General features: G+C 45.2%; 1 protein-coding gene across 3 annotated transcripts in view; it reads right to left on the bottom strand.

Annotated features, from left to right (window-relative positions):
• Positions 1-14,781, bottom strand: part of hemk1 (HemK methyltransferase family member 1) — a 151,209-nt gene that overhangs the window by 25,507 nt on the left and 110,921 nt on the right. For all 3 annotated transcript variants that reach the window (XM_086002048.1, XM_086002046.1, XM_086002047.1), the window contains exons 8-9: positions 6,189-6,294; positions 4,115-4,210 (exon numbers count right to left, since the gene is read on the bottom strand). In XM_086002048.1, coding sequence (XP_085858174.1) covers positions 4,115-4,210; positions 6,189-6,294 — 202 coding nt within the window. The remainder of the gene's footprint in view (positions 1-4,114; positions 4,211-6,188; positions 6,295-14,781) is intronic.

Raw genomic sequence — 14,781 nt, 5'->3', positions numbered from 1 at the left:
TTTCCAGTGACCTCAATGGAACTCCTGCTCCTCCCGGCTCCACATTCAATCCACGGGCTGCTGCCGGCCACCGCTCGCTCGCCCCCATCCCGACTGCCTCCCACACTCCCCCTCCCCACCACCCCCCCAGCCCGGATCCGAGCCAGCCAGTCTTGCCCTCCCCCCCCACCCCGAGACTGGCGAGCTAACTCTGCGGCCGCGGACTGGTGCCCGCACCCAGATGGTAATAAACAAATGAGGCTGGCGACGCGATCCAATTTAGGAAGGAACATAGGAACAGGAGTAGACCATTAAGCTATGTACTTTGGAGACCAGCCTTGGAGAACTCAATTGGAGATAAATAAAATGAATAGGTACGTTTAATCGCAACTTGACAGAAAAAGTGTGACAAAAAAGTGATGAAAAGTTGAGCATTGTTAGTGAAACACAGGAACATTCAATTAGATTATGGTTGATCTTAACTCCATCTACCCACCTTGGTTCCGTGACCCTTTAATACCCTTGCCTAACAAAAATCTAGCAATCCCAGTTTTGAAATTTTCAATTGACCCCCACCCTCAACAGCTTTTTTTGGGGGGGGAAAGAGTGTTCCAGATTTCCACTACCCTTTGGGTAAAGTAGTGCTTCCTGACATTCCCCCTTGAACAGCCTAGCTCTAATTTTAAGGATACGGCCCCTTGTTCTGGACTTCCCCCCACCAGAAGAAAGTTTCTCTCTATCTACCCAATCAAATCAAATCTCTAGGCCATATTCTCTATATTTTTAGATTATAGACTTTCACTAGCATTATGAATCCTGGGATAACTTCATCTTCATTATGTTCTCTCGCTTTCTCCACGGAAAGAAAAGCAAGGGAGGTGCCAGGAATTATTGGTGCAGTCTTTTACAAACATGAGGGGGGAAGATTTTCAAGTTGGACCCAAAACAACAATAACTTGCATTTATATACTGCCTTTAAAGTAGGAATACATCCTACAGTAACGTAATCAGACAAAAAAAATGACATCGAGCCACAGAAGGAGATTTTAGGAGGGGTGATGAAAAACCTGGTTAAAGAGGAGGGTCTTGAGGAGAGGTGGAAAGGCAGATAGTTTTAGGGAGGGAATTCCAGAGTTTAGGGCCTAGATGGCTGAAGGCATGACCGCCAATGGTGAGGTGAAGGGAGTGGATTTTACATGCTCCGACCATTTCTCCATGAAAACGCCAATTGTAGGACCCAGATTTGCATATTTAAACAGTTTCTCGCCTTTTATTGGGCAGGAGTGCTGGCCATCCATTTAAAGACCTGTCTGAAAATTGAATCAGGCGGGCAAATCGGGGTCCCCACCAGATTTCCCTCTGCTGGTCGCCAGTTTCTCAGGTGAGAAACAGGCAGCCGGAAGTTGAAAATCCCTCTGGGATCTCACGTGAGTCTCCCGCTGAATGCAGGGGCGGGGGGTGGGGGTGGGGGTGGAGGTGTCTCTGCTAATCCCAGAATGGAACCAGACACAAGGAGGTTCATGAGTGAAGGCTTGGAATGACTCCCTACTAGTTTAAAGAAAGAACGTCCATTAATATAATTCCTTTCACGAACTCAGGACGCTTCATAGTCAGTGAAGTACTTTTGAAGTGTGGTCACTGTTGTCATGTTGTGAAAGGCACTGGAGAAATGTTTTTCTATCTTACATATCTTTGGTTCTTTGCCACCACCCCCCTAATATTTCCCAATTTACTCATAGGAAAAAATAAAAGGGCATTCCTGAAAAGTAATTCCTCCTGTATTGTTGAGATGCCTCCTGTAATTACTAGATGCTGCACGTTGCTCGTATATGGTAAAGGGATGGGGGGAAAAAATCTGTTCAAAAATAGGCAGTGGAAAAAAAAACATCTTTGTGCTATTTTTGGCACTGCGGCCTTATGAAGGGATAACGGGAAACTGTGAATCAATTTCTAGAAAGGCCTTGTACATTCTACACACGTATATCAATTCTATTTATTTTGGACTCGGCACTGCTGACAGGAACGTGCTATACAGTCCCCAGCTTATCTGGATGGTTCTCCACACTTCCTAGTAAGAGAAGGAAAACATCTGCTTCAGTAACAGCGTTCTGGCACTGATCAAAATGAAGAGAATAAAAGCCTGCGCCGCTTGTACTCTCTCTATTTTCTGTGCTAATCACGAGCGCCATAAATCAATTCATTCGTACAATTTTGTTTTCCGCTGAAGTCTGTAGTTTTCAGATTAAAAATGCCACGGGTACAGAAATCCTCGCACAGGTTCCCCGGCACAAAAAATTCCTAATCCCATTCCCGTTACCGTGGGGGGAGGCTGAATTGAACCCTGGCGCTTCGCTCCGAGGAAGAAGGATCGGACAGAAAGCCACCCAATAGGTAAAAGGAAAAAACTGCAAATGCTGGAAACTGAAATAAAAACAGAAGTAAAGATAGATTCCGATGAAAGGCCATCGACCTGAAACATTGCTAACTCTGTCTCTCCACAAATACTACCTGACCTGCTGAGTGTTTCCAGCACTTTATCTTTTTTATTTTATTAGTAAAGAAAAAATGTACTCCAATAGTTAGAATGTGGAACTCGCTACCACATGGAGGTAGTTGAGACGAATAGCGTAGATGTGTTTAAGGGGAAACTAGATACGCACTTGAGGGAGTAAGGAATAGAATGTTACGTTCTATAGGGGGAGATTGAGTAACTAGAGTAGGAGGAGGCTCGTGTGGAGCATAAACACCGGCATAATGGTGTGGTTCTGTGCTGTAAGTTCTATGTAATTCTATATGTAAGACAGGTTAATGTTTTGAGTGCAGGTCTTTTGGCAGAAACTATTCTGACAAAGTGCCTGCACCAAAATATTACCCTTGTCTTTCCGCTTTACAGATTCTGATTGAAAAAGAGCTGTGCATTTCTATCATTTTCTGTTTTTAGCTTAAACTGCTCTCAAGCAATTCTTTTCAGTACAGCCGCCCTGTAAGGAGCTGGGAGGGGGCGCTTACTGGACCTGGACCCCTGAGCAGGGGATGGTAAACCAGGGTCTCTTAGCTGCAACGACAATCACTTTGGTTTGAACATATGATGCATTTTCAAGTGTGTCACTCTTAAAAATCAACACCACTCCGTGTATTTAATTGGATTGCAACCAGTCTTACACTTTGAGATGATAATTATCATTTCCCTGGGGTTGACAGCTGTCACGGGGAAACGCAGTAATGGGGGGAAAAAAAGAGGAAATTATCTTAAGCAGGAGTTTTGCCCTCTGAAATTTTATCGGCCCTGACTTTTGCCTGGGGCCCTCTGTTCAGACGCAGACGTTGGGTGGTGCGGTATTAGTAAGTGCCCAATGATTAGTGCACTAACCCCACCCCTATTACTGGGGTCAGCCTAATTTTCACTCTTTGAGCAAGTTCCAGGGGTTGCTAATGCCTCTCAGGATCGCAAAGATGTGGAGCATGCAGCAGACCATGATGATTCTGGAGATGTTGGCTGGGTCAAATTGTAGGAATTCATCTTGATCTGTCAAGGCCCGGGTTTCCCGACTGTCTCAGAGCCTCCCACCCCCGCCCTGCCCCCAACCCGTCTTCCTCCTTAAAATCTAGCCCAATGAGTCTGGTAGCTGCATGCACCTCATTGTATCTGCACTCAATGAAATTCGTGGGTGCCAGATAGCTTTTCTCATTCAGGACATTTTATGCCCCTGATAATTATTCTTTTTAATCTATAGAAAGTAATACAATTGGATTAGGATGTGAAAATAACAATACTTTTTTAATACCTTGTAGTAAGATCATGGGGACATCCTCACCTCCAAGTCACACACCATCATGACATGGACATAGGACATATAGCGCCATTCCTTCATTGTCACTGGATCAAAATTCTGCATATATGTCAAAGTCAGGATGGTGTGGAGGGGTACTTGGAGGTGATGATGTTCCCAGTGACATTGCTGCTCCTGTCCTGCTCGGTGGTAGAGGTTGCAGGGGAGGGAGGTGCTGTTGCCGTAACCGTGGTGAGTGCATCCTGACGATGGTCGGTAGTTCCAATAATAAATAATGAAAGATATGACAGTCTTACGCCAATACATGCATGCTGGAATGTAAAATAATAATAATCCACACTCACCCGTGATCCTTAAGAACAGTAGGCGCAAGCTGCAGTATAGCTCTGATGACGTCCAATCCATCCGCGCCACCATCTAATGCGCCATGGTCTTCATACCTGGAGGTATTCAGGTGAAGAAGCTTTGGTAAAACCTGTTTTATAGGGAGCTCTTGACCTCCCACTTTATGATAATACACCTTCGGGTCTTCACCTACAGATAATCCAGTTACATAAGAACATAAGAATTAGGAGCAGGAGTAGGCCATACGGCCCCTTGAGCCTGCTCCGCCATTCAATAAGATCATGGCTGATCTTCTACCTCAACTCCACTTTCCCGCCCGATCTCCATATCCCTTGATTCCCCTCGAGTCCAAAAATCTATCGATCTCAGCCTTGAATATACTCAACGACTCAGCATCCACAACCCTCTGGGGTAGAGAATTCCCAAGATTCACAACCCTCTGAGTGAAGAAACTCTTCCTCATCTCAGTCTTAAGAGGCCGACCCCTTATCCTGAGACTATGCCCGCTAGTTCTAGAAATAACAACAGAAAATGCTGGAAATACTCAGCAGGTCAGGCAGCTTCCGTGGAGAGAGAAACAGAGTTAACGTTTCAGGTCTGGGACCCTTCATCAGAACTGGAAAAAGCTGCAGATGTAACAGATATTAAGCAGGTATACAGACGGGGGGGGGGGTTTAGGAGGGGAGGAAGAAATTGAAAGATCATATTGTGCTTATGTAAGAGGCAGGAAAGATAAAATGTTGCAAATGGGAATGGCAAAATAATACAGCATGAAAAATGAACCCAGCACTGACCCCTGGGGTATATCACCTTCGACCTTTGTCCAGTCTGAAGAACACCTATTCACCGTAAATCTTTCCTACTTCTCTTACCTCCAGGCTGCTACATTTCCTCATATACCATGAACCTGCATTTTTCTAACAAGTCTCTTGTGAGACCCCTTCTCGAACGCTTTCTGAAAATCCATATACACTGCATCTATTTCATCCCCTTTAAATATCCAAATCGTCACTTCTTCAAATAACTCTATTAAATTTGTCGAAAACGTTTTCCCTTTAATAAATCCGCACTGACCTCCCATTGATTAACCCATGAATTCTGAATTGCTGGCTAATTTTAACTTAAGAGTGACTTCATTGATAGCTCTCCCCCCACCCCCACTTCCATGGGTCACACTATTGTGTAACTAGATATTAGGTAGTAAATGTAAACCCCTGATTGTAAGTGAAGTAAGATTTAAAAATGAGCGTAACAGGGCACGTTTAGTAGAACGCAATTGCGCAGCAAAATGTTTAAAGATGAAATGTACTAATTACTCGTATGTTTAATTGCAGAAATGACCATGCCAGTTTAGAGAGATGAACTTACAAAAAGAGACAATGACATAACCCTTTTCTGGAAAAATGAAACTTAGTAGTGGTCAAGAGAGAGAGGGTCTCGCTTCTCAGAAATCACATGACCTGATGACTCATTTCCAAGAAATCAGAGGGGCCACAGGCCCCTGCAGTGAAAAGTGAAACTTATGTTATTGGTTACCTTGTAGAAGTTAGGCACACCTAGTTAGTGATTAATGTATAGACTTTTAAATCGATTGGACCTCTGGAGTAGGAGGTCTCGGAATATGTGTACAACTGTGTAAACCTCAAGAGATTCGGTGGAGTTGGGGCCTTGTGTTGGGACGCAAGAGCCATAGCTCCCCAGGCCTGAATAAACCGTTTTACCTCAATTATTGGGTCTGTCTTTCTTACAACAAGCCAGTGTTGTCGACTTTGTATATCACTCAGTCCACACTTTGGGGGCTTACATCAGTAAGGGATGCGGGGTCTGCTTACGGGTGTTTCTGGTGATGCCGAACCCAAGCGAGTATCTTGTGCAGATCCAGAATTTACAGCCAACTGGAAGAGGAGACTTTTACTCCATTATATTGAGCTGAATATGAACACAAATCGATCTCAGAGATAAAAAGCCAGCTCTGCCCCTAGTCCAATGTTATGTTTCAGCTGAAGTTGTGGAGGGAATGCAGCATTCATGGGGTTAAGTGGCAGTGCGGAGAATTTGTTCTGTCTGATTTACCTGAGGATCTCTGGCATTAGCCCAGACATATCTTCGTAGAACACGTATGGAGGGTTACTGACAATGACATCCACTGATCCACAGACCCAAGCCAGCTCCTGGGAATCTGTGTGATACAAATTCTGGTTCAGTACAGGTGTGACACTGCATTCTGCTGTACTCAATATCCCATATCGCAGCCACAAAACAAAAATCACAGTTGTCTAAGAATACCTGGATTAGAACAAGGATTTTTAGGAACAGGACAAGGCTATTAGATTCAACAAGTCCATTCTTTTCTCAGGGATCATCTCCACCTTCACATCACATCCCTGAGTCCCTTCTCTCTAAAGTATTAGCCTACATTATGTGCTCAAGTCTTACAGTGGGGCTCGAATTCACAAAAAATAAAAGTTTGATTTTCCCTTTAAAATATCTGCTGGCTTTTATTTTAACCTCAGGATAGCAGAAAATCGCCGAAACCTTTTGAATTGTTTTTCTGCCCTTTTAACCAGTACAAAGGTTTGAGCAAACTGTGCCCTAAAAGGTCTTAACCCTTCGATCGAACTGTTGTGCAGAGCACTATGGGCTGCCTCTTTGAAGTTGTTTCTGAATAGTGCTTTTCTTTCATTTGAATTGCCAAATGCATCCCATTTCAGTCACAAGATTGTACAAAAAAGTGAAAGAGGGATGGCAAACAAAAAATTTTGATTTAGTGCTTACCCGAGTGCAGTACATTCAAACTAAAAATTGAGGTCTGCCAATTAACCCAAATTGCTGCTTGTTCTATTTTCTTTTAAGGCAGAATACAATGATAAGGATTCTCTATTTCACCCCTGAGTCTTGCTATATTTACCTAGATAGCGAGCAGATAAGGACACACTCTGGTTCGTACGGGACACGAGAATCACTTACGGGATTGGCCAGTAGTGTGGAACCCAAGGTGAATATCTAGGGTAAGACCCTCAAAAATGTAATATCCATAAATGATTAGCAATAAACCCACATATGTGAAAGGCCTGTTGTTAGTCTCAAGGCCTTCTCCCACACTATGCATATTGGAGGCAAGTTTAACCTAACTCGGAAACCCATGGGATTGGGTGGATCCCTGATTTTACAGCCCGTCCAATGACTTCAATGGAGAGTAAGATTGAGCGGGGTGTAAAACCTGCCTTGCACCCGATCCCGTCAGTTTTCCGATGGGCGGGTTGGGTTAAAATTGCCCAACACTGTCCAATCTATCAAGGATATAAGGACATCCCATCAAACATTTTATAATTTTTCTGTAGGAAAGTTTGACCTGCACTTCATTCAACAAATAAGTACTTTCCGGTTCCTACCATCATGATATTTATAACCTGGAATATGACTGCACTCCTGTTTATTGCTTTCAGTTGCTCTTGGGTGAAGGTTTAGGTAGCTATAACACACAGGTGGCTGCGATATTGTGATAGGGAAACATTAAACTTTCCGTTTCAAATAAAATTCTATTATCTTCTAAGGGACAATAAATGTCATTTCTAATTATAATACAGCTTTATGGACACCCTGAGACATTTTTTTAAAAATACAGTAGGAAAATATTTCCTGAAAAGTACTTTGAACCATTCAGGGTTGTTTCAGGGGTTAGTTTTATGTTAGCACAGGAGAACTGCTTTCCCCCCCCCCGCCCATGGTTCATGGGGGGGAAAAGCAATTAAAATCGTGAGCAACATGTGATCCTAATAAAGCTCTGAAAACAACACTGGTTACTTTTACTGTCTTGCTTTTGTCTGTTAATTACTGATAATCACTATTTTTAATTTGCTGAACTTATTAAATTGCATCACTTTTGGTCATGTAGTGCCTCACATCATGAATTTTTATTGCTAAATATCAGCCATGGCTCAGTTGGTAGCACTCTCGCCTCTGAGTCAAAAGGTTGTAGGTTCATAGTCCCACTCCAGAGACCTGAACACTACATCTAGGCTGACACTGTAGTGCAGTACAGTAAACTCTTTCTTATCCGGCACCTACAGGACCAGGATGGTGCCGGTTGATGAAAAATTCTGGATAACAGAGAGGTAGGCCATTTTTAACACAAACAAAAATAAAAACCACTGACTAACTCGGTGTAATGAAATCTGTTTGTCTTGATCCTGTATTCGTTTTGCACTCATGTATATTACCCTCCCCCACTGTGTATAGTTTCACTTCCTCTTTCCCGACTAACCTGGGAGGTTCCAGGTCTTGGCTCTTGGCTCCGCCCCTGACTTCTCTTACATAAAGATCCCAGAATCTGTATGACTCATTCCTGTGAACCAGTCGGCGGGTTGAGATGTTAGCTCTAATCTTAGTGATTAAAAGCCAACTTGCTTAAGTCTATAACTTCTAGTTTTGTGGTTATTGAAGGCCCATCAATCGGCCACCGCGGGAGACTCGGACTCGGCAAAATGAGTGCTGGATGGATCTGGCAAGATTACCGGTTATCTATTTTGCCGGTTATTAAAGTATTCCGGATGATTAAGTGCCGTTTAAACAAGAGTTTACTGTACTGAGGGAGTACGTTGGCTCCTAGAACATAAAAACATAAGAAATAGGAGCAGGAGCAGGAGTAGGCTATATGGCCCCTCAAGACTGCTCTGCCATTCAATAAGATCACGGCTGACCATCAGCCTCAACTCCACTTTCCCCCCCGATCCCCGTATCCCTTGATTCCCCTAGAGTTCAAAAATCTAGCCATCTCAGCCATGAATATACTCAGCATGCACAGCCCTCTGGGGCAGAGACTTCCAAAGATTCACAACCCTCTGACTGAAGAAATTCTTCCTCATCTTGGTCTTAAATTGCCTACCCCTTAACCTGAGACTCAGGGCTCGATTTTGTCAATGGGGAGCTTTTGGAGGCGGGACTCCCACTTTTTGGGTTGTAGCCCCGCCTCCATCGACTTGTGGCCAACCCACGTTATTTTCCCTTGATTGACCTTGTTAAGCCTGCCCAGCGGGCTCAGCAGGCCAATTAAGGGACACCTGGTTACTGGTGACGTCAGCGATTGACATTTCATCTGTCAAGAGCTTTTGACAGATGAAGAATCAGCGTTTGACAGCTCTGTGAAGCTGTCAAATGCTGACAATCTGTCTTCTAACTTGAGTCCTTCTACTCAGACTCAGTTAGAGATCTCTCCAGACCAGAAAGCAGAGGCTGCAGCTTTTGACAGTTCAGCGGCCATTCTGCTTTCTGTGCCGGTGAGCTGAGGGGCTCCCAAGAACTGAAGGAAGGAAGCCTGCAGGAGAAAGTAAAGGTAAGTAAAACTTATTAAAACACTTTACACTCACCTCACACACTTACCTCTGCACACATGCACCCATCACTCACCTGCACAACGGACATCTCGACCCCTCCAAACCCTGCAGACCGACGGTCCGCCTCGCTAACTTGGCGTGGTTCGGAGCCGTCGGACAGCCCACACTTCAGGGCTAAAAATAGAGATTAGGCAAAAAACTGCTTGTTAACTACCTGTTAACAGGCAGTTAATTGGCACTAATCCCCTTCCCGCCTCGGGGAGGCGGCTCCCAGCACAGGTCGGGTACCCGCCTCCTGGGACATTGGCACGGAGTCGGGTTGGGGGCGGGATGGGTTCCTGCCCCCCGATTCTGCAATTTTCCCACCACTCCAACCTCCTCGGGGCTTGGAAAATCGAGCCCTATGTCCCCTAATTCTAGACACTCCAGCCAGGAGAAACAACCTCTCACCATCTACCCTGTCAATCCACTTCAAAATCTTGCATGTTTCAATGAGATCACCTCTCATTCTTCTAAACTACAGAGAGTATAGGCCCACTCTACACAATCCTTCATCATAGGACAACCCTCTCATCCCAGGAATCAATCTAGTGAACCTTCATCGAACCACCTCCAAGGCAAGTATATTCTTCCTTAGATAATGAGACCAAAACTGTACACAGGACTCCAGGTGTGGTCTCACCAAGGCCCTGTACAATTGTAACAAGACTTCCTTACTCTTATACTCCAACCCCCTTGCAATAAATGCCATTTGCCTTCCTTATTGCTTGCTGTACCTGCATGCTAGCTTTCAGTGTTTCTTGCACGAGGACACCCAAATCTCTCTGAACAGCAACATTTGAAAGTTTCTCACCATTTAAAAAATATTCTGTTTTTCTATTCTTCCTACCAAAGTGAATAACCTCACATTTCCCTACATTATACTCCATCTGCCACCTTACTGCCCACTCACTCAGTCTATCTATATCCCTTTGCAGACTCTTTAGTCGCTAATTTAATAGCGCTGAGGGGGCGGGTCCGCTGTCAAAATAGCAAAGATTGACAGCGGGGAGGAAACCCGCTATCAACCTGCCTCCATGCGAGTCTTCCACGTGTCGGGTCTGTCAGCAGAGAACTGACCCGACACCAAGCAGCGGGTGATACAATCAGCTACTTTAATGGCTTGTTAAGAGCCAATTTACGAGTATTTTGAGGCTTACTTCTAATTTTACCTTCTTCCCACAGGTTACCCGCTGTTCAGGGAACACACCAGCTCAACCTGGCGTGTTTTGAGTCTGCTCTGATGTTTGTGAAAAGCTGACAGCTGCAGAAGTAGTATCAAAGGAGGACACAAATAATCTCCCAGAGATGTCGGGGAACATAGGGTCAAATGAGAGGGAGGAATTGAATGAAATCAGTATTTGTAGGGAAATGGTGTTAGGGAAATTGATGGGATTGAAGGCCAATAAATCCCCAGGGCCTGATAATCTACATCCTAGGGTATTTAAGGAAGTGGCCCTACAAATAGTAGATACATTGCTGGTCATCTTCCAGAACTCTATAGACTCTGGAACAGTTCCATGGATTGGAGGATAGCTAATGTAACCCCACTATTTAAAAAGGGTGGTAGAGAGAAAATGGGGAATTATAGACCGGTAAGCCTGACATCGGTAGTGGGGAAAATGCTAGAGTCCATTATAAAAGATATAATAGCAGAGCAATTGGAAAACAGTGACAGGATCGGGTAAAGTCAACATGGATTTACAAAAGGTAAATCATGCTTGACTAATCTACTGGAATTTTTGAGGATGTAACTGGTAGAATAGATAAGGGAGAACCAGTGGATGTGGTGTATTTGGACTTTCAGAAGGCTTTCGCTAAGGTCCCGCATAAAAGATTAGCTTGCAAAGTTAAAGCACACGGGATTGGGGGTAAGGTACTGTCTTGGATAGAGAACTGGTTGGCAGACAGGAAGCAAAGAGTTGGAATAAACGGGTCTTTTTCCGAGTGGCAGGCAGTGACTAGTGGGGTACCGCAGGGATTGGTGCTAGGACCCCACCTATTCACAATATATATAAATGATCTAGACGAGGGAACTAGATGTAATATCTCCAAGTTTGCAGACGACACAAAGCTGGGTGGGCGTGTGTGCTCTCAGGAGGATGCAGAGAAACTCCAGTATGATTTGGACAGATTGGGAGATTGGGCAGATGCATGGCAAATGCAGTATAATGTGGATAAATGCGAGGTTATCCACTTCGGTGGCAAAAACAGGAAGACAGATTATCTGAACGGCAATAGATTGGAAAAAGGGGAAGTGCAACGAGACCTGGGTGTCCTTGTGCACCAGTCGCTGAAGGTAAGCATCCAGGTGCAGCAGGCGGTTAAGAAGGCAAATGGTATGTTGGCCTTCATAGCGAGAGGATTCGAGTACAGGAGCAAGGATGTCTTGCTGCAGTTGTACAGGGCCTTGGTGACACCACACCTTGAGTGTTGTGTGCAGTTTTGGTCACCTTATCTGAGGAAGGTTGTTCTTGCCATGGAGAGAGTGCAGCAAAGATTCACCAGACTGATACCTGGGATGGCAGGAATGATGTATGAGGAGAGATTGGATCGATTAGGCTTATATTTGCTAGAGTTTAGAAGAATGAGAGGGGATCTCATTGAAACTTATAAAATTCTAACAGCACGGTGGCATAGTGGTTAGCACTGTTGCCTCACAGCGCCAGAGACCCGGGTTCGAATCCGGCCTCGGGCGACTGTCTGTGTGGAGTTTGCACATTCTCCCCGTGTTTGCGTGGGTTTTCTCCGGGTGCTCCGGTTTCCTCCCACAGTCCAAAGATGTGCGGGTTAGGTTGATTGGCTATGATAAATTGACCCTTAGTGTTAGGGGGATTAAATACGTGGGGGTACAGGGATAGGGTGGGATATGTGTCGGTGCAGGCTCGATGGGCCGAAATGGCCTCTATCTGCACTGTGGGGTTTCTGTGTGTGTTTCTGTGTGTGACTAGACAAACTAGATGCAGGAAGGATGTTCCCGATGGCGGGGCAGTCCAGAACCAGGGGTCACAGTCTAAGGATAAGGGGAAAGCCATTTAGGACAGTGATGAGGAGGAATTTCTTCACCCAGAGAGTGGTGAACCTGTGGAATTCTCTACCAGACAAGGCAGTTGAGGCCAATTCATTAAATATATTCAAGAAGGAGTTAGATATATTTCTTAAGGCTAAAGGGATCAAGGGATATGGGGAGAAGGCAGGGACAGGGTACTGAATTTGGATGATCAGCCATGATCTCATTAAATGGCGGAACAGGCTCAAGGGGCCGAATGGCCTACTCCTGCTTCTATCTTTCTATGTTAAAGGCCCCACGATGATTGCATTACCTTTGTTACAAGCTCCTACTATTTCTTGATTAATATGCTGTCCAACGGTATAGCTACTGTTAGGGGGCCTATAAATTACTCCCACCAGTGTTTTCTGCCACTTGTTATTCTTTATCTTCACCCATACTAATTCTACTTCTTGATCTTCAGAGCCGAGATCTTTTCTCTCTACTGCCCTTATGTCATCCTTTATGATCAGGGCTACCCCCCTCCTTTTCCATTCTGCCTGTCTTTTCGAAACATCAACTACACTGGAGCATTTAGTTCCCAACCTTGGTCACCTTGCAACCATGTCTCTGTAATGGCTATTAGATCAAACCCATTTATCTCTATTTATATGCCACTAGTTTTTTTTAAAATTTGTTCATGGGAATTGGGCATCGCTGGTAAGGCCAGCATTTATTGCCCATCCCTAATTGCCCTTGAGAAAGTGTGGTGGTGATCCGCTTTCTTGAACCACTGCAGTCCATGAGGTGAAGGTACTCCCACAGTGCTGTTAGGTAGGGAGTTCCAGGATTTTGACCCAGCAACGATGAAGGATCGGCAATATACTTCTAAGTCAGGATGGTGTGTGACTTGGAGGGGAACTTGGAGGTGGTGGTGTTCCCATACACCTGCTGCCCATGTCCTTCTAGGTGGAAGAGATTGCGGGTTTGGGAGGTGCTGCTGTTTGGGACATTGGCTGAAAGGTATGATTCTGTGAGTATGACTAGGTCAGGCTGTTGCTTGACTAGTCTGTGGGACAGCTCGCCCAATTTTGGTACAAGTCCCCAGATGTTGGTGAGGAGAACTTTGCAGGGTCGACTGGGCTGGGTGTGCGGTTGCCGTGTCCGTAGCCGGTGCCGAGGTCGATGCCGGGTGGTCCGTCCGGTTTCGTAGCGGTTAGTTACAACTGAGTGGCTTTCTAGGCCATTTCAGAGGGCAGTTAAGAGTCAACCACATTGCTGTGGGTCTGGAGTCACATATAGGCCAGACCAGGTCAGGACGGCAGATTTCCTTCCCTAAATGACATTATTACGAATGCTTTGTGCGTTTAGATAAAGAGCCTTTAATTTTAATTTGTTACCATTATTCCCTGTTTTGACCTTATTCTCTGCTGCACTGCTACCGTTAAACTCGCTGTGTTCTTGGTACACTCTGTTTATTTTTACCCAAATTGCTACACTGCTCTATTGCCTTGACCTTTCTCTTTAGATTTCTAACTTTCCCCTCACCTGACCCCTCCCCCACTTTTTTAGTTTAAAGCCCTATTTATTCGATTTGCCAGGACGCTAGTCCCAGTCAGGTTTAAGTGGAGCCCATCTCGACGGAACAGCTCCCTCTTTCCCCAGTACTGGTGCCAGTGCCCCGTAAATTGAAACCCCTTCTTCCCACACCATGCATTTAACTCTCTGATCTGCTTGACCCTATGCCAATTTGCGCATGGCTCTGGTAGTAATCCAGAGATTATTACCTTTGAGGTTCTGCTTTTTACTTTTGACCCTAGCTCCTCAAACTCCTTCAACAGAACCTCATTCTTAGTTCTACCTATGTCATTGGTTCCTACATGGACCATGACAACTGGGTCCTTCCCCTCCCACTCCAAGTTCTTCTCCAGCCGCGAGGAGATAGCCTTAACCCTGGCATCAGGCAGGCAACACAGCCTTCGGGACTCTCTTTCGCGGCTGCAGAGAACAGTATCCCCCTGACTAAACTGTCCCCTACCATTACAACATTCCTTCCTTCTCCCCCCGCTTGGATGGCCCCCTGTACCACGGTGCCGTGGTCAGTTTGCCCATCCTCCCTGCAGTCCTTTTCCTCATCCATACAGGTAGCAAGTACCTCATATCTGTTGGACAAGGTCAACAGCCGAGGCTCCTCCATCACTACATCCTGGGTCCCCATACCTGCCTGATGCAGTCACACCCTCCTGTCCCTGACCACTGACGAACTCTAAAGTACTACTTAACCTAAAGGGTGTGACTGCCTCCT

The sequence above is a fragment of the Somniosus microcephalus genome, chromosome 11, assembly GCF_052327205.1.
Source record: "Somniosus microcephalus isolate GS21.2 chromosome 11, FLI_Smic_1.0, whole genome shotgun sequence".
NCBI classification, from domain to species: Eukaryota; Metazoa; Chordata; class Chondrichthyes; order Squaliformes; family Somniosidae; genus Somniosus; species Somniosus microcephalus.
Note: the sequence above shows the minus strand (reverse complement) of the source record. Positions and strands in the feature narration are given on the sequence as shown.